The 27,211-nt window shown below is 38.7% G+C and overlaps 1 protein-coding gene across 2 annotated transcripts; it reads left to right on the top strand.

Annotated features, from left to right (window-relative positions):
• LOC125228292 lies at positions 1-27,211 on the top strand. 2 transcript variants are annotated; one of them, XM_048132789.1, is made up of 6 exons: positions 1-277; positions 19,584-19,663; positions 20,096-20,304; positions 21,499-21,754; positions 25,770-25,990; positions 26,538-27,211. In XM_048132789.1, the coding sequence occupies exons 1-6, from the start codon at positions 247-249 to the stop codon at positions 26,992-26,994; spliced, it is 1,254 nt and encodes a 417-aa protein (XP_047988746.1). In that variant the 5' UTR covers positions 1-246; the 3' UTR covers positions 26,995-27,211. The 2 variants fall into 2 exon arrangements, with proteins under 2 accessions (XP_047988746.1, XP_047988747.1); XM_048132790.1 differs by lacking the exon at positions 1-277 and adding an exon at positions 18,678-18,918.

Genomic DNA, 27,211 nt, shown 5'->3' with positions numbered 1-27,211 from the left:
TGTGGCAACTATTATGACACTTCTGCATGAGAAAAGTAAGTGTTGCTCTGATAAAAAAAAACTATTCTACTCTTTGCCAATCTGCAGGTACTTTGCGTCAATTATTTATTCCACTGATAATCTTGTATCTTTGTATGTGTTATATGGCTGTGTCTGGCGAGACGTTACCCCGCTACCGGAATCGAAGCGTGACGATTCTCCAGCCGGCTGCATTTGAACGCGTGCCGCCACCGGCGACCGGCGACCATGCTGAGGATCTTCAGGAATCTCAAGCAAAGTGAGTGATTCAAACATTCGATATTGCATTGATAACTGGTAGGTACTTACGCGGTCGGCTGCATTTGGATCTTCAGGAATCTCAAGCAAAGTGAGTACTATCTTTAACCTAATCTACCTTAGCTACCTACCTACTCGCTATGTTAACATGTGTTCCGGCCAAACCGACCGTTGCCACCTGACAACTCAACTGACTCTTCAGATTTCTAAGCTCACGGTTCAATATTGGAATCTTTCGCTTGCTCGGGTATCGATATATTGGCACGTGCGGTTAAACAACAACTTTGCCCTCTTGTAAAACAAATAAGTAAAATAACTAGACGTGTCTATCGTATCGCTACCGGAAAATAACAATTTAGTTACTTAACCTTCGTAGAAATAGCCATAATATATTATAATTTATAATAGGTTATAATTCTCATGGTCACACTAAAATTTTCGAATAGGTGTAGGTGTGTAAATACATAGGTATTTACATTGGTACTAGCAAAGACATATGTAACTCCGTATAGACAGGTAAAGTCTAAGAAAAAAACGTACCTCAAAACCATACCGAAAAAGGTACGGTGACCTAGATGGCGATACCTACACCTTTGGGGAACGCTCGGCTAGATGGCGCTAATATTAATATATGACATTTTAACACATATCAAGCTAAGAATATGGGCCAAATTGTCAAAACTGGGGTCCAAAAGTTTTAAGCTTGTGTCGAGAGATGGCAGTCTATGCACTGTGATTACACATTTTACTTTGACAGTAACTCTTTATGTCCTAGATTCTTTTAGCCTTTAAAAAGATTCGAAAGCACTCCACAGAAACATAAAATTAACAATTCGTCGTACCGATTGTATCTCATTCTGGAAACCGATAAAACTCACAAAAAACCGTAATTTAAGGTCAAGAGGCGCAGTCCCGAGGTGGGTAAAAATATTTGCGGCGATTTCAACCGGCAATTAGGGGGGCGGGCTGACCCTTGCCCCGCCGTCAAGGTGACGAGACTTTAGAAATGGCGTCTCCTTTAACTGTAAGATCACGATTTCTTTCGCAAACGTTGTGCTATGCTGTGATTTAAGAAGTGGTTTTGGTAGGAATTCAGCATTTGGTCTACGGAGAAATTTACTGTTTTCGGGTTTTGACGATAAAATCACGGTCGTCGTGGATTATAAACTTATTGTTAACTAAATTACTTAGAGCTTTAGAAATTCATTTTGTTATGTAATAGAACCCCCGCAAGCTTTTTGAAATTGTAACAGGATTTTCGAAGATTTTCTTACTACCGGCTCATCTGAAACATTTATCAAAAAAATTCAAAACATTGTTTACTTATAAAAAATAGTACATTACGATACAAGTGCGTAAAAAAGGAAGTTCGAAACGAGTGGCGATAAATTAAAACCCACAGGACCCAGGTCATAATGTACTTGTGATGATGATTATTAACCAGTTCACATCGTAGCATTCCTACTATTCCTAGTCCATATACGCAGGTCGCCGCCCCGCCCACTGTCGGCGCGCGTGCGCGTGTATCGTAATTGCATCTTACGAGAAATGAAGCGTGTGACCGTTGTCCAGTGAAACGCACCACTCTGTATACGCTCTGTATACCTACATTCTAGTTTTATTCGAAAACCACCCTTGGGTTTATCGGGTGTAGAAACGTTAACATCACGGTTGAATCTTACGTGAAATGAAGCGTGTGACCGTTGTCCAGTGAAACGCGCCACTCTGTATACATTCTACAGTCTTATACATTACCAAGCTATGTTAGCACTGATTTTGTCAATTTTGTCGGTGCAAATGACGACCACGTCCGTCACGCTTTAGCAAGTGTGTCAGTGTGAGAGTGACAGATGTCTTATCCACGTGGATAAGTGATAAAATTGGCAGCATGATACGCCGGCAGTCTGGCACAGTCCCGTACCTCCGTGAACCTGCCTGCTACGCCGCGGCCCCGGGTTCGAATCCCGGTAAGGGCATTTATTTGTGTGATGAGCACAGATATTTGTTCCTGAGTCATGGATGTTTTCTATGTATATAAGTATTTATATATTATATATACCCTGGACATTAACTTTCGCTGTCCACTCGCATTACCATACTTATTTACTTAAGTGCAGGGCCCGCGTCCAATCTGATGTCTGTCATTACCTATTCGATACGACACATGCTCCACTGACATCGGGTTTTACTTTCATTTGTTTACGTTATTACGGTCATCCTCGGTTTGAGACAGAAGGATGAAAACATTCTTGAAATCGACATCGTTTCTGTGGACATAACAAAAGTTTATGATTTGAATAAATATTTCTAAGACTTAAGTCGTACAACTAGAACTATTTAAGTATGCTAGTCGTAGAACTAAGTATACACACCTATAATTTTTTTAACATGTAAGGTGCATAGCGTAATTCCGAATGACAGAAATGCTCTGGTAATTCCGAAAGGGGAATCTTGATATGATGGTAGGTAATAATGGTGATTTTGTAATCGATCACGACACAAAATAAACATTATGAAAAAAAACCCGACATAGTGGACCGATTTTCATCAGATATGGCTAAGAACACTCCTGACTAATTCCGTTTTCAAAGACAGACAGACAGACGGACAGATAGATGAACAGACGGACAGACACGTGAAACTTGAAACAGTCCGTAGTTTTTGCGTCGGGGGTTAAAAACTAAAACTTTTTAGAAAAATGACTTATGACACACACACATTGATTAATACTTGTATGTATAAATCATGTAGATTACCTATTAGTTACGCATCAGAAGTTTATATCCAGTAATATCCTTATTACATTCTACAAACTAAGTTAAAATTGCCAATTTTATGGCACTACACGTCGGTGATGAGACTGATGAGCCATGCAGAAAATGCCAGCACTCAAAGCTAATGCCTATGATGGATGTTACGAATGTTACGCAATCGACTTGATGGCCCATATATCAGCGCAGTAATTATTATAATTCATGCCAGACTCTATAAGTACACATATTCACAGAACTTTTAAGTTCGGGTCATTCTACTTTCGTAAAAACTAGTCGATTCGAAATAACCGTTTGTTATGAACTTGAAGTGGTTTTGATACGAATATGACGAAAATTTTGTGATTGACGCACAACTCATTCGTGATTCGTGTGCCATCAACAAGGTTGTATCAAAAAACGCCACAAAATGTAAAATCAGAATTGGCGTTCTAGGAACAATGTAGGTGACAATGGCTGGAACCAAAATTGCTGACTTTGAGCGTGTGTTGTGATTGATATTAATATGAATGGGAATCTATATCATTGTAGGTTACAGGTTAACGTGGGCTTGGTTTCTACAACTCGACGTCATAATTTCGTGCCTATTTTGCGGGCATTATTCTTGCCAACCCAACTCTACCAGAAATCCTAGCATGGCCCATGCCCGGTCTTCTGCCACCCCTGTGTGCGTATCGAATGCACAAACGCTCACGAAAGGCTCACGATAATATCTCTTTCGTAGCTATATCTATCTCTATCGCTCTTGGGTATATATTGACGCGACAGAGCCAGACTACATTTCTGCGGCGTTCCGCATCGCAGAAATGCCATTCGGCTACGGGGCTTAGGCATTCGAGAAAGACGTGGGTGGCTGTTTCTTTTTTTGTAACTTAAGGTTCGGCCACACATAAGGCGTTTTGATAGCGTAGCGTCAGCGGAGCGGAATGCGAGCGTGTTCAGAGCTCACGCGGTCACACAACAGCTAATAAATGTTGTTTTGATTTCTTATGTGTCATTCAATACTTATTAGAAGTTTACAGTTGCAAAACATAATTTACCACAGTAAGCACAGCTTTAGGTGCTTTCAAAACGCGCATGTGTGGCCGAACTTTTATTGACTCTTGACTGACTTGCTTGAGTCGTGTCGGGAAGGGCCCGTCAGTAGAGAACGTGTTCGTGCATGTGGATACATCGGCCGGGATCGTAATGCGGCAATTTCGCCTTTTCGCCGATTGCTGCGTGCCGTGTCGGGCTGTAGCGTCGGCACAAATGTTACATATAAATCCCCCCGATAAATAAATAAAAGTAAATCTTCGTGATTCGAAATATTTAAAGAATGTGGGTTAATATTCGAAGTAAATTATAACTTAAAAACAATTGTATGTAGAAAAAGGCCATGCTAAGTTGGCAACGATTTCAATGTCACAGGCTTAGTAAAATGTTTTTTTTTTTATAAATTTTATTCTTTTATGATTTTTTTTTGTTTTATGAAATCTATGACGTTTATTTACCTACTACTGGCACAACCTGGGCTATTGCTGCCGACATATTGTCTGGCTCTGAAATATTAACGGTCTCCTTCCAGGCGGCTATTTAATATTTCATTTTATTGACGCGTGTTTGTCATCTTTTTTCCGGCCTTTTAAACAATGATTTTCATCTTATCACATTCATCATCATCACCAGCGTCATATATGCGTCCCACTGCTGGCCACGGCTGGACCAATATTCCACCGGTTACGTAACAAGAAATTAGACCCCCTCCCCCTCTGTGACCAAGCGTAGTATTTTTACGACGACCCCCCCCCCCCTCTAAACGTGTCACGTAGTTTGGGTACGTTCCCTTATTTTCAACCATTTCTATTTGAAGCGATTCTGGGAGAAATCCATCGTGCACAGTAAGTGCATGGCGAATTTATCAATGAATTCATTAATAATTTCTCCATGCACTTTTGCAGCTGATAGTACATGTACCTAAGTAGTTCGAAATCTCCCGCGATTTTCTTATCAGAAAATCATATTTGGGTACCAGACCGATTTATGTTTTGTTTGAATGTCCTACGTGTCGTGTGTCACCAAGAACATAATTATAACAATACAAAACAATGTATTATTTAATTGAAAATGAGGATTGAATTGCGGACGAGAGAAAGTTAGAAATCTTAACGCTTTCCTTGCAGATTTTTCCACGCGTAGATAAGCCGCTAATGTCGTAGATAGCCAATGGTACAAATTGTTCGCCGCATCGTAATGTGCTTGGGAATAGGCGTGACCGTGGGCTAAAGAGGCAGTAATGGCGTGTTTATGCTAATTTTAGTAGATTTTATACCGTAGATGCACAGTTCTTAAGTACCTACAATATTTATTCTTGTTCAAAAAACCGGCCAAGAGCGTGTCGGGCCACGCTCAGTGTAGGGTTCCGTAGTTTTTCGTATTTTTCTCAAAAACTACTGAACCTATCAAGTTCAAAACAATTTTCCTAGAAAGTCTTTATAAAGTTCTACTTTTGTGATTTTTTTCATATTTTTTAATCATATGGTTCAAAAGTTAGAGGGGGGGGGACGCACTTTTTTTCCTTTAAAAGCGATTATTTCCGAAAATATTAATATTATCAAAAAACGATCTTAGTAAACCCTTATTCATTTTTAAATACCTATCCAACAACGTTGGGGTTGGAATGTAAAAAAATATCAGCCCCCACTTTACATGTAGGGGGGGTACCCTAATTAAACATTTTTTTCCATTTTTTATTTTTGCACTTTGTTGGCGTGATTGATATACATATTGGTACAAAATTTCAGCTTTCTAGTGCTTACGGTTACTGAGATTATCCGCGGACGGACGGACGGACGGACGGACGGACGGACGGACGGACGGACGGACGGACGGACAGACAGACATGGCGAAACTATAAGGGTTCCTAGTTGACTACGGAACCCTAAAAAGGAGTGTGGATATAAGTAGAGATGGTGTATTTTTACGCACTAGTGCGAGAAGTGGTTCATTATATGCCAGGTCGAAACTTCGGAGGGCCATCTGTACTGAAAAACGTCGTACGATACACGTGCGAAAAGGAAATTCGTAACTCGTGTCGATTTAAAACACTCACTTCGGTCGTGTTTTAATTTATCGCCACTCGTTTCGAACTTCCTTTTTTACGCACTTGTATCGTAATGTATATGAAATAGGCGTAGCAGACGAGCCGCCTGATGGTAAGCAGTCATCGCCGCCCATGGACATAAGCAACATCATTGCCGACAGAGAATGATGATGGTGCTCTTTTTACGCACTTTTCTAGTGCGAGAAGTTGTTCATTTCTTTTCGGTCGAAATTTAGAGGGCCTGTCTCTCTCTGTACTGAAAAACGTCGTAAGATAAATGCGAAAAGGAAATTCGTAACTCGTGTCGATTTAAAGAAACTCCCTTCAGTCGTTTTAAATTTCCTTTTTAGGGTTCCGTAGTCAACTAGGAACCCTTATAGTTTCGCCATGTCTGTCTGTCCGTCCGTCCGTCCGTCCGTCCGTCCGTCCGTCCGCGGATAATCTCAGTAACCGTCAGCACTAGAAAGCTGAAATTTGTTACCAATATGTATATCAATCACGCCAACAAAGTGCAAAAATAAAAAATGGAAAAAAATGTTTTATTAGGGTACCCCTCCTACATGTAAAGTGGGAGCTGATATTTTTTTTCATTCCAACCCCAACGTGTGATATATTGTTGGATAGGTATTTAAAAATGAATAAGGGTTTACTCAGATCGTTTTTTGATAATATTAATATTTTCGGAAATAATCGCTCCTAAAGGAAAAAAAGTGCGTCCCCCCCCTCTAACTTTTGAACCATATGTTTAAAAAATATGACAAAAATCACAAAAGTAGAACTTTAGAAATACTTTCTAGGAAAATTGTTTTGAACTTGATAGGTTCAGTAGTTTTTGAGAAAAATACGGAAAACTACGGAACCCTACACTGAGCGTGGCCCGACACGCTCTTGGCCGGTTTTTCCTTACTTTTATCGTAATGTACTATTATTTAAAATCAATTCCCCATACTTATAAAATTTAATATTTAAACTTCCCAATTCTCAAGTCGTATAAAACCCTGTTGCGAAAGTTGCGTGCTGTCGGCCCGTCGTGCGTTCCCACGCAATTATCAGTTGTTCTGAACTACCCTTAATTCCAGGGCTTATTTAGCTGCCTTTACTTGTAACTCCCAACATTATGTGCTTCTATTTCGTGTAATTGGGGGGTTATATGTGTTAGTCTGTAGTGTTGGTGTTACATTTTAGAAATTCATAGAATTTTTTGTAAAGCCTGGCAAAAAAAAAGTAGAATCGGGGCGCCACCGTCTTTCTAAATCGCTTTGCATGTGGCAACTAAGTGTCCGATCGAAACATGTTTTCAGGCCGAAACCGAAAACGACGGTTCGGCTTTGGCTCTAGTTTCGGCCGAAACCGAAACTCGTTCGTAGAAGATTTGTTGAAATCGCCAGAAAAATTAATGAAATCGCTTTTATACCTACTCATCATAACTAGACCCTACTTACTTGTATACCTATGTAAGGTTTTTTTTTATTTTTAGAGTTCAATATTTGTTTCTTGATCTCTTAATAACACCTTATCAGGTGCTTTAAAAATCCTGAAAAAGTGTGAGCCCAACGCAACACAAAAGTACAATTTTGTATGTTTCGGCCCGGCCGAAACCGAACCTTCGGTCGGTCACTAGTGGCAATGGCAACTAGAGTCGGCCAGAAGTTTGCAACGATTTCGATAGCCCCGCCTCTGTAAGGGTTAAGTAAACGTCATCATTTAATCGAAGTTTGACCAAGCGCGGATCCAGCTTCGTGCCCAGGGGGGGGTCACGTGGTAAAGGCCCGGGGCCCTAGGGGGGGTCACGTGGTCTATTTGTATGGCCAACCTAGGCTCCGGGGGGGTCATGACCCCCATGACCCCCCCCTGGATCCGCGCATGAGTTTGACGTTTAAAATAACAGTTGCACCGGTGAGGCTGTCAAGTTTGTTGCAAACATCGTGGGTTGACTCTATTTTGACACTGTATGAGAAAAGTAAGTGCTTTTATGATAAAAAGTTGGTCCCATAATAAAAGTTATTCATTATGACCTCAAAATTCACTACCTATGCAAAGTTTGGCTAGTACATACTTACAAAATCACCTGTATAATTATCCACCTACTTTTATCACATACATACATACATACAATCACGCCTGTTTCCCAGAGGGGTAGACAGAGATCACGGATTTTCATTTGCTACAATCCTGACAACTTTTATCACACATATCGTCACTACTTTTAAAAAATCTCGTATCTCGCGCTGTTCCTCAAAGTTAAAACGCAGTAAGTTTATATGCATTCCATACATACTTACTACAATTTTCTTTTCATTGACAGACGAAGATACAAGTTTTTTTTTTAATTAGTGACGATATAACTTTATAGTTTATTCTCGTCACGTCACGCTATACCTCGAAGAACCTTCCCACATAAAACTTAATGCTATGTATTTCTAATTCTTCGGGGCGTGTCCTCACCAATAGTAGGTGGACCAACATAATAGCTATCCGATAATCATCTGCCTAATAATAAGTTTACACTAATTGATGTTCAAAGTTCAAGTCGATCACTGTTTCAAAAATTAAGGAGGATGCTTGGAGAATTTTTAGAAACGGGCAAAATTTAATTATTCATGCCTGGGGCTGGGTACGATGATATTACTAAAGTTATACTACACAACTGTTTATTTGTTTATCAAAAATATCAAAATAGGTTTTTTTTTAGTATGATGTAGACGTTTGACCACGATCACACCTCGCCCATCGGTAAGTGATGATGCGGTCTACGGTGGAGCACGCTTACCTATGAGATACCTATTTACTCTTGCTTATATATACTTATATACTTTTTGATAAAAAGAGTGTGAGATCACGAGATGAGAATCTATAATAATTCATGACAGAAAATCATTATTTAGGTTACTTTTTGAAAGGATAATTTACCCGTCAGGATGAATCGCTAGATCGCAACTTTTTGAAAGTTACCCATCTTCGTTTTAACCAACTGAGCTATCGAAGCTTGCTGACCCTTTACATAAACACAATTATGTTTTGTCCATTAGGAATGAATAGTATCAACATACGTATGTAGAAGTAAGAACGTTTGAACAAATTAAAGACATTTCATTAAATCTCATCCTTCAACAGCTTCGATATAACTCGTCAGTAGAGATGTTCCGAATATGGACTTTGCCGAATACGAATATTCGGCCGAACATTCGGTTCAGATCTTACCGAACCGAACATTCGGCCGAATATTCGGTGCGCTATATTTTTAAAGCTGATGTAGAGTTGAAAACTTTTAAACGAATGGTAATGAAAATATAACGTTACTTAGTGTTACTACGGCGCCTAACTGTTCTTATCAATAGATGGATACTTAGGTACATGTTTTTTTCTTGACCTATATTTTTGTTATAAAATACGAAATGTTATTGATATTTCTAAGCATATATTTAGCTCTATATTTGTAGTTCCTTGGAATGCTGAAACAGGATCGCATTATCCGATGAATTACGAAATAACCTTACGTTATTTAACACATTCGGTAAATATTCGGCATTGACAAAGTTGCCGAATATGCCGAATACCGAATATTTACCGAATATTCGGCCCATCTCTACTCGTAAGTAACCCGTTGAACGCCGCACTGCTTATTTGGCAGTTTACGTGGCAGCGAAAGGCTAAGCCTTCGACCCCTCCCGCAGTGAACGTGTTAACATTCCCGCAACTCACGCTGATCGTCACCACAGCTCTATTAACACCAAATATTTCGGATATTTCGGCCGCAGGGGTGTCACGACGCGTGCACGCACGTTTTCGACACACCCTTCCAAAACGGCTTAAAACATTCGAAAATTGAAAGCACTTACCCCCTTTTTAAATGTAAAGAAATATCATAAGTCTATTTTTGAAAGGGCCTATGTGCGTTAAGGATTTGTGTGTATAAGCTTTTTCTGTCCGTTTAAGTTCGGGTCGTGTCAGGAATTCCTGAGGATTGGTCACATTCCCCTCATAGCGATATGGTCGTGCGTCCCTTAAACGATTGTCTCCGATTTTCACGGACTATACGTCATGACTATACGAGGGCAAAAAATGGGGATAAGTTTCGATTCGAAAGGGCGATTTTTGAATCTCGCATACGGGATTTTGTCACTAAAATACCGGTTGAAAACGGTGACTTGCTTATTATTTTCAGTGACAATTTTCTGAATTCGAACGCGTGAGACTCAAAAATCGGCCCGCGAGTCTGTATGTTACAATTTTTTTTTAAGTATAAAGTCGATAGTGACGTAATATTAAACTTTTTGAAATGGACTAGGTATGTTTACTACATTTACCCCGATGAAACATTTTCAGTATGGGCGTTTATGTCTTTTGTTCCAATGTACAGTAACTATTAAGTAGTAAAATGATTATGAAACAAACAAACAAATCGTTGATTATAATCTGAAAAAAATACTTTATTTTTTAATTTTATGATCATTAAAATGAACGTAGGTATAAATGATAAGTACCAAGAGGTCGAATCATATAGGTAGGAATCATATTAATTCTGTACAATAATGTAGTACAGTCACCGGCATCAAGAAATGATGGTTTCTGTATTCTGTACCTTGTCGCTTTTAGTCGTTTGACATTTAAAACAAGACGTTAATATCACAAGGTAGGTACGTGGTAGGTACAGAAATCATCACTTATTTATGCCGGTAACTGTAATTACTGCATTTAAATAAATACAGAATGATGTGCGAATTATTTTAGAGATATAATTAAATATGGTGTACACTTTACGTAAGAGCCAAGTTACCTAAGCTACTTAAACATGTGATTTAATATCTACTATTAAAATTTCTGCATAAAGCGTAAAAAGTAGCGGGGATCCACACTCACTTTCCACTTTTAAATGTAAACGTAGTTAAACGTTACATTACAACTGCGTTTTGCGGTAGTTTGCGTCATATTACCGTATACCATTATAGTTTAACCTTAATAAAGTTGACCACAAGTGACTAAAAGTGACCACAAGTGTTAATTTGCCAGAAAATGTGTCTGAGGACTATTAAGCATTTGTTCTGCGGTAAGCGATGATATTTTAGACAGTTTTTGATACTTACCAAGAGTTAGTTCATTAATTTAGTTAGTTCATTGGGGGAGAATGGAAGAGGAATACATGTTGTACCGACCCCACATAACGTGGGATAAGGGTAGGAGTTAGAACTAACTCTTGGTCTCCCTAAATATTTAGGGCGCCGCACGCCCTATATATATTAGCGTGCAATCAGGCTTTACACGTATGGTAAACGATATTTGGCAATGGCCTTACCACGGGTTTTACAAAGACATATTCGCAACTTGCTTTCTATGCAACTCTCACGTGCATAAACTGTGCATTATAACCACAAAATTGAAATTTTGAAAAAACCGCCGACCGCGACATAGTAGACCGATTTTCATGAAACATGGCCAAGAACACTCCTGACTAACTCAGCTTTCAGACCAAAAAAAACAAAATCTAAATCGGTTCATCCGTTCAGGAGCGACGATGCCACAGACACACACACACAGACAGACGGACAGACACGTCAAGCATATAACACCCCGTCGTTTTTGCGTCGGGGGTTAAATAAGTCTGTCGACCGAAAATATGTCAACGAAATGAAATGAAATGATTTTGATTTCATTTCATTTCATTTCAAATCATTTCATTTCATTTCAGAGTTGCATAGAAAGCAAGTTGCGAATATGTCTTTGTAAAACCCGTGGTAAGGCCATTGCCAAATATCGTTTACCATACGTGTAAGGCCTGATTGCTATACAGGGTGTCCCAAGACCATGGGACATGAAGGGAAAGTACCTAAAATATCACAGATAGGATATATTGCTGAAAGAAGACTTTATTTTATTTTTAAAACTTGGTAAAACTGCATTCAAAAAAAATTTTTTTTTTTTTTTTAATGTATGGACAAATTTTAAGGCTAAGGAGTCTGCCATGTAAAATGTTAAAATTCATGGTCTTCCTTTTATCTCCGACACTATGTTATTTAGAGAAAGATAATCTTTATGATGAAGCCTATCGATCGGTATGACAAAATTACAGGATGTTTTTTTTTTCTCGTGTAGCGGGTTTGATTCCCGGTTTAACCATGTAATTATTTAAAAATCTATGAATGGAGTTTTACTTAGTTTTAAAAATAAAATAAAGTCTTCTTGTAGCAAAATACCCTATCTACGATATTTAAGGTACTTTCCGTTCATGTCCCATAGTCTTGGGACACCCTGTATAGGGCGTGCGGCGCGGCATGCGTTTCAAACAATGGAAGCTCATACAAGTGTCCTGAGTCGACGCTACATAGACGTATGCACACTCGCCCGCCCCGCTGCACGCAACGCCGATCGCTCCGCTCCGAGCGTCTAGATTTGGCTGATCGTCTATAGATGGGGCGTATCGCGTATTCAGAAATGTACCTACTTCTTAACACAACAATTTCATTGAAAAGATGCTAATACTATCGCAGTTAGCCGTAAATTTATGGCCACTTACGTTCTTAGTCCCTAATCAAGACATCGTGTTACGCAATTTTCTTATCGATCCCATTTACCTCCCATTGTAGCCATCGTGTGAAATCGTAAAGGAACAGTCACGGTTTAAGTAATTGCCAGGTGTCAAGAGGGGAAGGGACTTTGAACGCTTTCCAGACAAATAGTAACCCCCATTTTCCTCTTTTAAGTTATAGAAAAAATGTATAGGTACGTAATTTGACGTTAGGTTATGTGGAGTACCTAAGCTAAGATTATATTATAAATTATAACATTACTTTATTTTAGTCGAGCAAGACGAATAATGTGAGGATTTTCTACAAGTGCTAGTCTTAAATATCCCACCCCAGTGTCTGTTTTAACTTACCTTACTTTAAATATATTAACTGCAGTGCAGCTATGTCATGTCGTATTTTTTTTTCAGATTATTAATTTAAGAAGAAGATGAAGTAAGATGCTTTTAAAATGTTGCTACATTTTTGCTCCTAATGCTTAAAAAATCGAATAAAAGTCAGACTAAGGATCTAATCTAACGAGCATACCTATACTGAAATCATTTTCTTTTTTCATAAGGTCATTACTAAGAGAGGATAATATGGACCGTTTGTATGGAGAAGCATGTTCTTTGTAATGCCTAAAACACTGTTCGCCTAAACGGATTGTTTTAGCACTCTCGCACTTCAAATTGGATGAATAGCACCTGTGTTGGTTCTTCGTTAGACACTTTATATAAAAAAAAAAGCCATAATGTCAATATCGAGAGAGGAAAATGGGGACCGTTTGTATGGAAAATTTCCTTCGAGGTGTTAATGTCTAGTACAAAGTCTAAACGGATTGTTTTAGCACTTTCACGCTTCAAATTGAATGAATAGTACCTGTGTTGGTTTTTCCTTAGACACTTTATATAAAAAAAATCGATAATGTCAATATCGAGAGAGGAAAATGGGGCGTTTGTATGGAAAACTTACTCTTTCCTTCGAGGTGTTAATGTCTAGCACAATGTCTAAACGGATTGTTTTAGCACTCTCACGCTTCAAATTGGATGAATAGCACCTGTGTTGATTTTTCGTTAGGCTGTTATTAGTTTGCCAGGGCCCATTTGTTGAAAATTGAAAAAAAAATAGTTTGAGCAATAAGCTTGTTACAAAAGTATAAGGAAGAAAATGTAAAGTGTAAGGGACCGGCCACACTTAAGAGACGCATGTCCTGAGGTGCGGAACGGACGTCCGCGCCACGCCGCCTGAATGTAATTCAAAAAACGTCTCCTCAGTACATTTTGTATAGGAAGGACGTAAGACGCGCCCCCAGGCGGCGCGGCGCGCGCCACGCCACCGCCACGCCGCCTGGGGCGCGTCTTGTGTCCTTCCTATACAAAATGTACTGAGGAGACGTTTTTAGGGTTCCGTAGTCAACTAGGAACCCTTATAGTTTCGCCATGTCTGTCTGTCCGTCCGTCCGTCCGCGGATAATCTCAGTAACCGAAAGCACTAGAAAGCTTAAATTTGGTACCAATATGTATATCAATCACGCCAACAAAGTGCAAAAATAAAAAATGGAAAAAATGTTTTATTAGGGTACCCCCCCTACATGTAAAGTGGGGGCTGATATATTTTTTCATTCCAACCCCAACGTGTGATATATTGTTGGATAGGTATTTAAAAATGAATAAGGGTTTACTAAGATCGTTTTTTGATAATATTAATATTTTCGGAAATCGCTCTAAAGGAAAAAAAAGTGCGTCCCCCCCTCTAACTTTTGAACCATATGTTTAAAAAATATGAAAAAAATCACAAAAGTGGAACTTTATAAAGACTTTCTAGGAAAATTGTTTTGAACTTGATAGGTTCAGTAGTTTTTGAGAAAAATACGGAAAACTACGGAACCCTACACTGAGCGTGGCCCGATACGCTCTTGACCGGTTTTTGAATTACATTCAGGCGGCGTGGCGGAGACGTCCGTTGCGCGCCCCGAGACACGCGACGCTTAAATAGGAACGCTGCCTAACTTTAGTGTAAAATATACCACATTATTAACCATAAGGACGAAATTTGCACGTGTCCCTCGATTTCTTTGGTCGTGCAGTATGTGATACCTACTAAGCAAAAACTGTATATAATAAGTACCTTTTTCACGAGAAAAGCACAATTATCTATTTAGTGGTACATTATAGTTTAGTTTTCTGTTAATTTTGCATATCTTATGAAGTTTTATACAGGTTGTTTATGCAGTCACTGCAATAATTTACGGTCAATTATACAAGTCATACAAAGTATACTAAGCAACTTTTAGTTGGTATTATTTTGATATCGCCCGCGCAAATCAAAGTAACCCGATTTACTTATTGTTGTATTGTATTGTATATTAGGTACAGTAACCGACAATAATATGTTACTCTAAGACCAAATTAATTATTTCATAGGAAAATATTTTAATTTGTGTTTTTTTTTTAGTAGACATACTACTATTATTTCAGTTTATAATAACATGTTATTCTTATAAAAGGCTGCAAAAATTCGACACGCGCTTAAATAATGCTCTTAATGAATAATTTCGCTTTTTAAAGCTCGTCTAGTTTGCCATGTGCGTGCTCTACCGATAGTAAATTACACGGGCATAATGAATTAATGGGGGCTGCGAGGTTGACCAAGCGAGCCCGGGGGCTTTAGGGCGGCCATTAACCGGTTTGCTATTGTAGCCATAGATATCTGACGGTCAAAGTGTTCATAAATAATTAAACAAAGGTACTTATGGAGAGGTTCAGATTAAAATCAAGGGTGAACAGGCATCTTCTAGGCGAGCTCACTCCATCTAGGCCACGTCTTTGCTTTTGGCTAATCTGTGGCCAAGAGGAAGCTCATTTATAATAAAATAATTAATAATCTGACAGACAGACGGACAGAGTCGCACCATAAGTTCCTTTTGTACTTTTTTGGTACGGAACCCTAAAAAGAGGTAAAGTCAGGATTTTTTTTTTTTAATTTGCTTGTCCCTCGGCTATTTCACTAGCTACTTGACTCGAATATTCAGTGAAATTATAACGGGTAGTAAGTAGAGATATTTACTCCCCAAATATTAATTGTCTATGTTTTTCTAAGAAAATAATATGTTTCTTGTTGGCTAATTTAAATTTTTGTAAAAGTTTTCGTAGTATAGATGTGCTTGATTAAAATGTGTACAAATTCAAAATACCTATACTATAGCCTAGTGTGAACCCGCTGGAGCGCTGCGCTGGTAGCCTAGCGGTAAGTGCGTGCGACTTTCGTTCCGGAGGTCGCGGGTTCGAACCCCGGCTTGCACCAATGAGTTTTTTGAAACTTATGTGCGAAATGACATTTGATATTTGCCAGTCGCTTTTCGGTGAAGGAAAACATCGTGAGGAAACCAGATTAATTCCAACAAGGTCTAGTTACCCTTCGGGGTGGAAGTCAGATGGCGTCGCTTTCGTAAAACTAGTGCCTACTGTGAACACCTATGACAAGTCTAGTGTGAACACATAATTATGAATAGTTTACAAATTAAATTGCTTATTATTACTTACGTAGTCATCATCATTAGCTTGCCCTTATCCTAAATACTTGGGTTCGACGCAGCATATCTTTTGTAACTCTCGACGCAAACACGACGGGGTGTTATAAGTTTGACGTATCTGTCTGTGGCATGGTAGCTCCCGAACGGATGAACCGATTTCGATTTAGTTTTTTTTTTAATTTGAAATCTGAATTAGTCGGGAGTGTTCTTAGCCATGTTTCATGAAAATCGGTCAATTATGTCGGGGGTTTTATCAACATTTTAATTTTGTAGTTAGGTTATCTTCCATTCTTCTCTATCGAACGTCATCTCATCAGTCACTTGCATTCATTCCATATCAAACCTATTACTTAAGTGATCGTGAGCTTCACATTAGCAAGTCCAGCAACTTTGTTTCATAATTGATCTGTAGGCGCCACTTCTTCACTTTTGTTCCATATAAAGGCGCTGAGAAAATATGTATGTGCAATCTTCATCAGTCCTTATACAAAAGAAATAAAAAAGTAAGCATTCAATTTAATTAGAATAGACAAGCATTTAACATACAAATGTATGCATAATCTAGTTTTTTAGCTATTTATTTTAACGGAGGGTGAATTCTATTATGTCATTCTGTGAAACAGTATAATTACATAATTATGTAAGTATTACACAGCTAATATGCATTTTCGCCGAATCAATCCGTTTCGGATAGGAAAACCAAATATTTTAGTTACTTCTGAAATTACTGTCTAAAACTTTTGTCATCCAAAAGCTTTTTAATCGATGGAATCAGGCGTTACGTTCCGGAAATCGATGATACTTAAATAAATTTCGAAATCCGCTATCCTGGTTAATAAGGCAATTTTATCTTATTGGCAATTTCGCATCCGCAAAGTCGCCATTATGATTAAGTCAAAATCAAAGCCTGGAAATAAAATATCTAACAACAATATCTCTATCCAATCTAACAACAAGCTATATTCACCACCAGTTTTTTTGATGGGATACACTTTTAATATGGTTAGCAATAAATACTTTTTTTCCGGCTTTGAAATGAACATCACATAAAGAGCAAAATATACTAGACTTTTCTTCATCATATTTTAATTCCTGATACGGCTCTAACCAGGATTTAATTTCGCAAGTCGTAAAATTATTCATTTTAAAATTTTGTTACAAATTGCGTAAACGATATTTCATCTGAACTGACAACTTAGTACTCAAGTGTTTTTATTTTTATTTGAAATAGATGTCAGCAGTCTGTCAAACAAAACACAAGTATCAAAGAGGATGCATAGTAAAGTAAATCGTAGGTACGTATATAGTATATATTATTATGCATATCGCGTCAACTGTGAACTTCGACACGTGTGAGTAATAGATTTGTGATAAAATTAATTGCATATTGTTATAGGTATACGTATAGATCATGACATCTAACATGTTCTATTTCCAGGCTTTGACTTTGACTTCGAAAAATTTTTTTTAACATAACGGCGACTCTGCGGATGCCAGAACCATAGCGAGCATCCAAAAGTCCCAAGCCTAATGATTAGTCACTCATCTGCTACAGCTCGCTGGTATATTTGTACCAAATCTAATTAGGCAAATACAGTAAATAAGTCATTATTTCCATAACAACGAAACAAAATTTAATGGATCCACTGTCCATCGGGTCCAGCATAGGGGCCGTCCATAAATTACGTCATTCTAAATTAGGGGGGGGGGGGGGGGGGTTGGTCTGCGGATGACGGTAAATGATAGATGGGGGGGGGGGGGGGGGGTGTTTCGAAATTGACGTCATTCTTATTTATTTATTTATAGTTTATTTTTCACGTACAAAAAGATTATTTCTAAAAAGAAATTTCTTCCAGCACACCTAGTAAGTGAGACTGCAAATGTGAGAGGCGGCTAAGGCGCATACAATACTAAAATAACTCATAATAAACATACATAAGTAATGCAACATAGATGTACACAAATACAGTAATAACTACAGAAAAAATACTCTAACAATAATATTACATATAATACTAGCTGCCCGCCCCGGCTTCGCCCGTGGTACTTAAATGTATTATACATATAAACCTTCTTTAAGAATCAGTCTATCTATTTAAAAAAACCGCATCAAAATCCGTTGCGTAGTTTTAAAGATCTAAGCATACATAGGGACAGACAGCGAAAGCGACTTTGTTTTATACTATGTATTTATATTATATTATAAGTAGTTATATTATATCAATGATTATTGCCAAAGTAAAAATAATAAAAGATGATTCTATAACCAAGTGTTTTAATCATATAATACCCTATTTTTCTCAAATCTGCAATGTTTTATTTTGTCAAACTGGTAATGACGTCAATTTTGGGAGAGGGGGGGGGGGGTCATTAAGATATGACGATAGGATGATTATAGGGGGGGGGGTCTACAATCTGAAAAAATCGATGACGTAATTTATGGACAGCCCCATATTGAAAATTTCGGAAGCCATATTCCGGAACAACTGTCGTATCAATCAGCATACTCCAGGGTCAGTCGAGCGCGCGCCGCAGTCGCCGACGGGAGTTGCGCGTACGCATGTTACAACCGCGCGTCGTTGGCGTTTGTTATTTTAAGGCTTTCGCAGGCGTATGGTTTTGGTGACAGATTTAATTTTTAGAGATGTGACATGATTGATTATCGTGTGCAATGTTCTAACGTGTGCTCTTATTGTTTTAAATAGTGTTTTTTTTTTTACAAGAAAACGATTAATTTTTCCATTGCTACACAAGGTAGGTAAATAATGTTTATTAATATTTTCTGGAAAAATACGCGGACAGTTGGATCATGAATGTGGAGTGGATTTTTGAGGGGTATACATGGGGTAGCCGGTAGACGTTATAGTCTGAATTTTGTGAAATGATATTTTCTTTCTCAACTCGCTTACCAAAGGGTATTCTATATACACAAGCCGATAGGTTAAAAGTTCGAACAACGAGTATATGCAATTGCAGACAAAATTACAAAACAATATTACATTATTTAGGTAGAAACGGAAAACGTCCACAACTGAGGAATAAATATTCGAGTTCGTCGCAAAAATAAATTTAATTCGCCAGAGCAAGGACTGACTTAGGTCAATTACGCAATGATTATTAGGTTGTTTTCACAAAAAAATAAACTTTTTTAATTTGGCCGATACTTTCAATAATGTCATTGAAGGTATCAGTCAGTCCTAGGCGTATAGTTATCAGTTAACTGTAACTTAATAGCTATAGAGATTTTTTTCTCTAAAATATTCCTACGATTATTATGTATGTCTGAGGCAGATTTGCTCGCAAAGGCACTCCGAGGACGTCTCGGTAATATTATGGCCAAGACTTCATTTTAAAACAGCATTCGTAATTCGATTAATGTTGTTAGACAAGTTAATTGAATAAAAAAATTGTCGTTTCAGAAATTCTGTTCAAAGAACTACCGCCGCCTTATCAGGAGAACGAGGATGTCCCCAACGATACACAGGATATATATGAGTCAGTGAGTACTTTATGTTATCTATGCAAAAAATGTGGGTTTAAAACTAGGAATTTTGCTTTTTAATGTTTGCGTCTTTCTGTTGAGAGCGTTTGTGATTCAATTTTGGACAGAGCACGACCTAGACCTTGAGAGACCTTGTTTGTCTGAAATCAATGCATTTTATTTTTTATTTTTAAAAGGTTTCATATCTACGAACCTACTTATAAATATTCCAATCCCGACTGAATCGACAAGATATTTTTCCCAATTAATCGAGAAAACACAAGTTACACAAGCATTTAGCAACCCGTTGCAGCTGGACAAAAATGTTTTAGTCGATAATGCTTTTAATTTTGGCTGACAAAGACATGAATAATCAATCATCAACCTTCAATTGAGCTTTCCGACAAGATTGAATTGTTAAATAGGATTCAATCGGGATTTTTCTTTCAGAGCCCAATCCCACCATGCGAGGTTCTCGACCTGCTAGCCAACTGCAAGGTCCCGGGCATCCAGGCCTCCGACGTCGAATACGCAGAGATCCAGGAGGACATGGGTCTGTGGCACTCCACGCCGCTGGCTCACCGGCACAAGTCGAAGATATCGCTCACTTGGGTGCTGAAGGAGAATGCACAGAACACGAAACCTCAGAACGACATCAGGTACATGTTTACATAACACATTCCACAACGCGAAGTCCTAAAGCTGCTAGACAAATTCATGATCACCGAGTAAAGCGCTCTATGTGTCGCGCTTGCATTACTCCGCCGGGGCTGACGAGGTGGTGGAGTACGTTCGCCGGAAGACTGGCTACACGCTGAGGGTGCACCAACTGCAGTTGCACCACTACGTGCACTTCACTTCATTCGTAGTGCGTGTGCCGCGCACGCTGCAGGATGCAGGACACCATCGCGTGCGCAAACTTCTGGCCGAAGGGTGTGGTATTTCGGCGGTTCCGGGGCAACCTGCCGAATCCTACACCGAGTCAGACGACGCAATGGAGCCACGCTGTTGCGTCCTCGCCCAAATCTAATGTTTAATTTGTATTCTTTTTTTGTATTATTTATCGTTTGTTTGTGTCTTGTTTTGTATTTTGTAGTTTCACAGTGCCTTGGTGTAACTATAAACTGTAATGCTGTGTTACTTTTTGATTAAAATAATAGTTATTTGTTATACAAGGGGGCAAAGTTGTATTTTAACACACGAGAAGTAAAATACATTTGCACCCGAGTGTAACACAAAACTTTTCTCCTCACTATAGCGAGGAAACTACAACGCAAAAAATGCGTTTATCACTGCTTCCAGTAGTTCCACAGGTGGTAAATCATCTTTATTCCTACTATTCCTAGATTCACCTACTTTTATAAATTTTAAAGCAGTTAATTTGACTTTATTCAAGGTCAAATGACTTTACCTACTAGTGGATAAACTGCGTTTTTACCCGCTGGTATTAAAGGACAAAACACGTGTTTCCGAGCTAGTGAGGGGAAAATAAATAAATGATCCTCAACTCCGCTGTAGGTAAACAAAGAGCTTGCTGAGGGGCAAGTATCAAGGGAATTTAATGGAAATTAGGTAATTTTTTGCTGAATACACTCTTTCTTGGTTAATTTCGATGTTTAGCAACTTCTAACAACAGCATAATTTAAATAATTACCTACTTTAACTATAAAACTCCCATGAGATTCAAACATATTTAAAAATATTTTAAGCGGGTTACTCACGTGTTAACGTGTTGTGTTATGCGTCGCGCTCTCGACATGTAAAGGCGGGGTCGCCTACTCTTGAAAAATATCCTCGAAAATGGATCGAAACATGTCGAACGCTAGATTGACTTAACACTTACTTTCTTCTAGATACCCTCGTCAATTCGAAGACCGTTTCAAAACCACCAAACTACGCGAAACCCGAGTCGTCGGCCGGAACGAGTACTACCACAATCTTCGGTTCCGCAGCGCCTGCGAGGAATTCGTGAGCCAAGACACCCTGTCAGACGAGACGAGTACCGAAGAGTATGTGAGAAGGAAGCATAGGCATAGACATCGGAGGAAGAAAAGAAATCAAGAGCGATTCGGATACGATATTAGGGATTTGGACAGCTTTCTTAGTGAGGTATGTTGACATACTTATATAGCGTTGCTACATATTATTATAGGAAGTCGGCAGCGGCAGACATTGTCAGACGAGATCAGTACCGAGAAGTATGTGAGAAGTAAGCATAGGCATAGACATCGGAGGAAGAAGAGAAATCAGGAGCGATTCGGCTACGATATTAGGGATTTGGACAGCTTCCTTAGTGAGGTATGTTGACATATTTATATAGCATTGCTAACATAATTATCGGTTACTGAGTCGGCACACACTGTGAGACGAGACTAGTACCGCGAGGAGTACCTATACAACATACCTACGCATCGGAGGAATCAAAAGCCGTTCGAATATGGTATAAGGCCAGTTTCCTAAGAGAGATATGTTGACCTACAATTTAAAGTGTCAAATAAAACCCATTCTATTTCTATTTAGTGAGATTTATGGTAGGTATAAAGTATGTAGGTATCTCTTATCCAATACATATCACTACTAAACTCTGCATTACAACATGACAGATAAATATAAATTTTAAGGTAGTGGGTACAAATTTGATGTTAGTCCAATACAAATTTTAAATTAGTGTCTCGTATCTCGAATGTGAACAAGAATATAAAAATAACGTGTGCCAGTAAAGCGTTTTTGTAACGGGTCAAATCAATTCTCTCCAATCTGTTTGGCGATAACAGGCAAAGTTATGTAAAGTCTGGAATTGAGACAATTTGTGCACGCCAAATAAAACGATGTGGAGCAATTTCTCTTAAGGTCACTAACAAATTTCGATGTACAGTTTAATGTCGATATCAAAATGACCAAATACACTTTTTTAAAAATGCACCGGCAAAAACGTTTTGTAGCTCGTAAGTGGAACCATGTAGATAAAAAACGGACAAGTGCGAGTTGGATTAACCCACCGAGGGTTCCGTACATAGAATAGAAGGGTTCCCTACAAGTACAGTCACCTGGAATATATATTATGTTACTCTTTGAAGGCCGCAAAACATCTGGCATGTTCTTAAATATGCCTCTACAAATAAGATCGTGGGGGATATTTTTGGGTTTTCGAGTACCTAACATATCATTCAACTTATGTTTATGCTTTATAATTTAAAATTGTAGTTTCTTAACGGAACCCAAAAAGGGTTGAATAAAAGCACAGTTTCAATTTGCGCAGAAAGCAATTCATCTTTCAGTTTCGACACGATTCGGGATCTCGACAAAAGAATTTTAAACTCTGCAATCTCGATAATTATTCATATCTGGGATAATATTACATAATAGTTAGGTATATGCTTTGTTCAAACTAAAAGTCATATGAGTATTGTATAAGTTAAGGGGGATAGGCCCTTTTGGGACTGTAAAGGGCTTGTAGGAGCTTTTTGTGCCTTACGGTCCAAGCGGTGTTCTTCCAACTCAACTACCAAGGGAAGGCGAGTCAAACCAACCAAAATGCATTTTCCAATCCATACTATATGGGTCTTACAGTACAGATAAGTCAGTTTTCAAGGCATTTTTAACTACCTATACCTTCGGAAAACTAAAATTTAGAAATCCATTATTATTGGAAATGAAACAAGCGTTTCGAAGGAGCAAGGCAAGACACAACACACACCAATGTCACTAGAAGGCTAGCTAGATCACAGTGTTAGTTTTATACATACTCGATGATAGTTTCTTTGGGTATCTTTGTATGTACTGACCGTACCTATCGCTCTTGCCTTATAGAAGTTAAGGGTGGGTCTACCTTGGTTCGCTTAACCGTTCGCCTCCTATCCATGTTAATAAGTATAGACCACGAACATGCCAAACATAAACTCGATCGCCATTCTCGAATCTCAAAATTGGCGCAAAATTGGACAAGGCATAAATTGCACGTCATTTACAACCTTCGAGATACTTTCCGGACGTTTAATGAAGAGTTTCGAGCGCTTATCCGCTTTTCGATATTAAATCTGGAGATAATAATCCTTATGACAGTGGGTTTCGTGTTGTTTCGCTGCTCGCAACGGTTACACGGTTAAATAATGAAAGCAGTATCTGCTCGTGCGATTAGACCATGATACGAAGATTCTTTTGTAGCATTTGGGCGGTACCAACCCAAGATTTTGCCCAACGCGTGGCCAACGCAGATCGTAGTTCGATATAGAAATTGGAACACTAAATATTGCGAATCTTGTGATAAATTTGCTGAGAGGTACCACTGCAATTAAATATAGTTCCTTGACAACTTTGCGCTCATTTTATCAAGTCAGAATGCTATATTTGAAAAAACATACAGAGAACACATAAGAAATCCAAGCGAGACAGCCTATCAAAGAATATAATACTGCATCCTATTCAATATTTACGAATACCTTACTTTCTTCACTACCGCGAAATTATTTATAAGGGACTTTTAAAGGAATTAATATATGCTATGATAAAAAAATAGTTCTATTTTTACTCTTTTTTGCCAAGAAAAGTAAGAAACTAGTATTTTAGTCACGCTATAAATAACAGACTCAGATCAGGCAATTCGAAACTCGCAAATCAAACTACTGCTTTATTACTTTTACTGCGCCTGCACTGCGATTATCGAAGTAGAAAGGGCCATTCATCAATGCGGAATTTAAAATAACAATATATCAGCGGGGTTAAATGTCACGGTGTTAATTGCGTCCATGATGCCATATGTCACGGTCACGGTTGAAAAATGTACGGGTCATTTGTCTGGTCAAGTATTTTTTGATTGAGTTCATGAGTCGAATCATGAGGATGTCCAGTGTAGTGTGACCCTTAACATATGTATAGGCAACTGTCTGAGCTCAGACACTCAACACTTAATTACCTATAATAAATGTTGTATGGGTTACCCTCATCTGGCAGAATAATTTTGGTCAGAAACACACTTCGCAGAACATGTTTCGCAGAAACACTTTCGGTCGAAAGGCAATTTTGCAGAAAACTTAGTTGGCATTATTACTACCATGCATACGAGACATTTGGCAGAATATTGTTTTACAGAACATTACTTTGGTCGACTTTGATTTAGCATAATTTTATGTACCATAATAATATAATTATACCATATAGTATTACAACAGCAGAATTGTGAGTATTGTGACACGCTATCGAAAAGGAAATACTGTCTCACAGCCTCCGTTAGGTACGACGACGAGCGAAGCGAGGAGGAGTGTTAGGTATCTTGCATCCCCAACACATCCGACTCGCTATCAAAAAGCAAATTGCAACTTTATGCAGCTTAAATATTATGCACAAATATTATCTGCGAAAGTACTATTCGACTTTGCCTATTATGCTCATCAACATTATGCCAACGTATTCGGGATTATAAAAATCTGCGAAATGATTTATGCCAAAGCATGTTCTGCGTAAGGTGTTTCTGCCAAGAATTATTATACAAATCAAATATATGCGTCAACCGTTTTTTGAGCCAGTGATCTAAACTTTGTAATTTGGACATGTCTCAACTCGGTGTGCAACTGTGCAATCATAATATCTATGACTCCTGCTTGGCCTCAGATGATTTTAATATTTTTTTGTGTAAGTAATTGCATGGGCTAGCTGTTATCCATACTTAATATTATAAATGGGAAAGTGTGTGTGTCTGCTTGTTTGTCCTTTTTCACGGCAAAACGGAGCGAAGAATTGTCGTGATTTTTTAGGTGGAGACAGTTGAAGCGATGGAGAGTGACACAGGCTAGTTTTTGTCTCTTTCTAACCTCCCAGTTGAGTAAAATGGGGGGTGGAAGTTTGTATGGACTATGGAGCATTCGCGAGCAAAGCCGCGGGCAAAAGTTAGTTTATTATGCTGTACCTACTTACTAGATAATAAACTTGGTAAAAAAAAAAACTTTTTACACAACATTTAGAAGCAACAACTACCTACTAAAGCGTACGATTAAACATGAAAAAGTCAATCATCATATTCAACATCATCATCAACTACGTTAGTAGGCAAAAAACAAGATATAAATCCTCTCAGTTAATCTTTTTTTTTTCTCTTTTCACTACCTAATCTCAGACTCATTCCTTTCAGGCATCAATAGACCGTCCAGGCAACATCCCAGTAGTGATAGCATACCCAACAACACTGTACCAAACACAAAAAGACCTCCAAAGGGAACTAACCCTACCACTTGGTACAGTCGTCAACGCAGTGTTCAAAAACAAACAGTGGCTGTATGTACAGACTCCGCACGGGGACGAGGGATATGTCATGTACAGCGCGTGTCTGCCGCTCGGGATTCTGCCTAATAGGTACGTTTACTTCAAACTTTGTATTCCGAAACAACGCGCGCTTGCAAATACCACTCTCAATACGGTAGGTAATAGTGATAGCGTGTCCAACAACGCTGTACCAAACATAGAAAGAACTCCAAAGAGAACTGACCTTATATAAATTACACTGTCAAAAAGAAGTTCTAAGCACAAGTGACAAATATAGGTACATAAACTCAGCCTGTATTGCCAAATGGGGTAAGCAGAGTACATACTCACGTTCAGGGCTACTCCTTAGCATTTACCGAGGCAGTGACGACACCAATGGCAGAAACGGAAACACATGGGGACTAAATACAAGTTTTATTATTAATTATTATTAGGAGCCTGTTGTGTCCCACTGCTGGGCAAAGGCCTCCCCCCTCTTTTTCCAACCTTCCCGATTTCGGGCAGTTTCGGGCCAGTTATTAAGGAAGCAATCCAAGTCGTCCCGCCATCGCCGGCGGGGTCTGCCGGATCCAAATACAAGTTTACAAAAAGAAAATACAAGTTTATTTTTTTTAAATTAGCCCTTTCTATATTCCAGGACATCCCAAAAGAAGACACCCTGCTGGGAAAGCAGCACAGACATCTACCCGCGCCCCTGCGGCAACCTAACCGACAACGAAAAGGAGCAACTTCGCACCCGCACCCGCTCCGAAACCCGCTACAAACCGCGCAAGCAGCGCTGCGCAGAAAAAGACTTCGACTCCTTGTACTTACGCACCAAATCCGTCTGCTCAAACGTAGAAAAAAATAGAACCATAGACACCATAGAAAAAAATAAAACCATAGACAAAAAAATAAGACAGACTTTGCTAGTAGTGAATAGTGATTATAAAGGGAGCGTTTTAAATAAAACTTTGTCGGTGAGAGAAGGAGATGTGGTGGTGTTGGTGGAAAGGGGAGAGACTGATGTGGACGCGGACTGGTTCTATGTAAGGAAAAGAGATGGCAGTCAGGGGTTCATACCGGCCGTTATAGCTGGCCATGGGTATATTTAAATTATTGTAGATTAAGTTATTCAATGGTGTTATAATAGTCAAGTCAAGTTTTCCATATTTTGATCTGATTTTATTCTGATCGGACTTTTCTAGTATGCCTCCGTAGCTCAGTTGGTAGCAATTGGACCAGTGCCCCAGTGGTTGCAAGTTCGAATCTTGTCGGATGTGATCATTTTTTAAAATTTTCTTTTATTTACAACAATGTCAGTTTTTTCTT

The sequence above is a fragment of the Leguminivora glycinivorella genome, chromosome 7, assembly GCF_023078275.1.
Source record: "Leguminivora glycinivorella isolate SPB_JAAS2020 chromosome 7, LegGlyc_1.1, whole genome shotgun sequence".
NCBI lineage: Eukaryota > Metazoa > Arthropoda > Insecta > Lepidoptera > Tortricidae > Leguminivora > Leguminivora glycinivorella.
The sequence above is the reverse complement of the archived record's forward strand: the minus strand, read 5'-3'. Positions and strand labels throughout refer to the sequence as shown.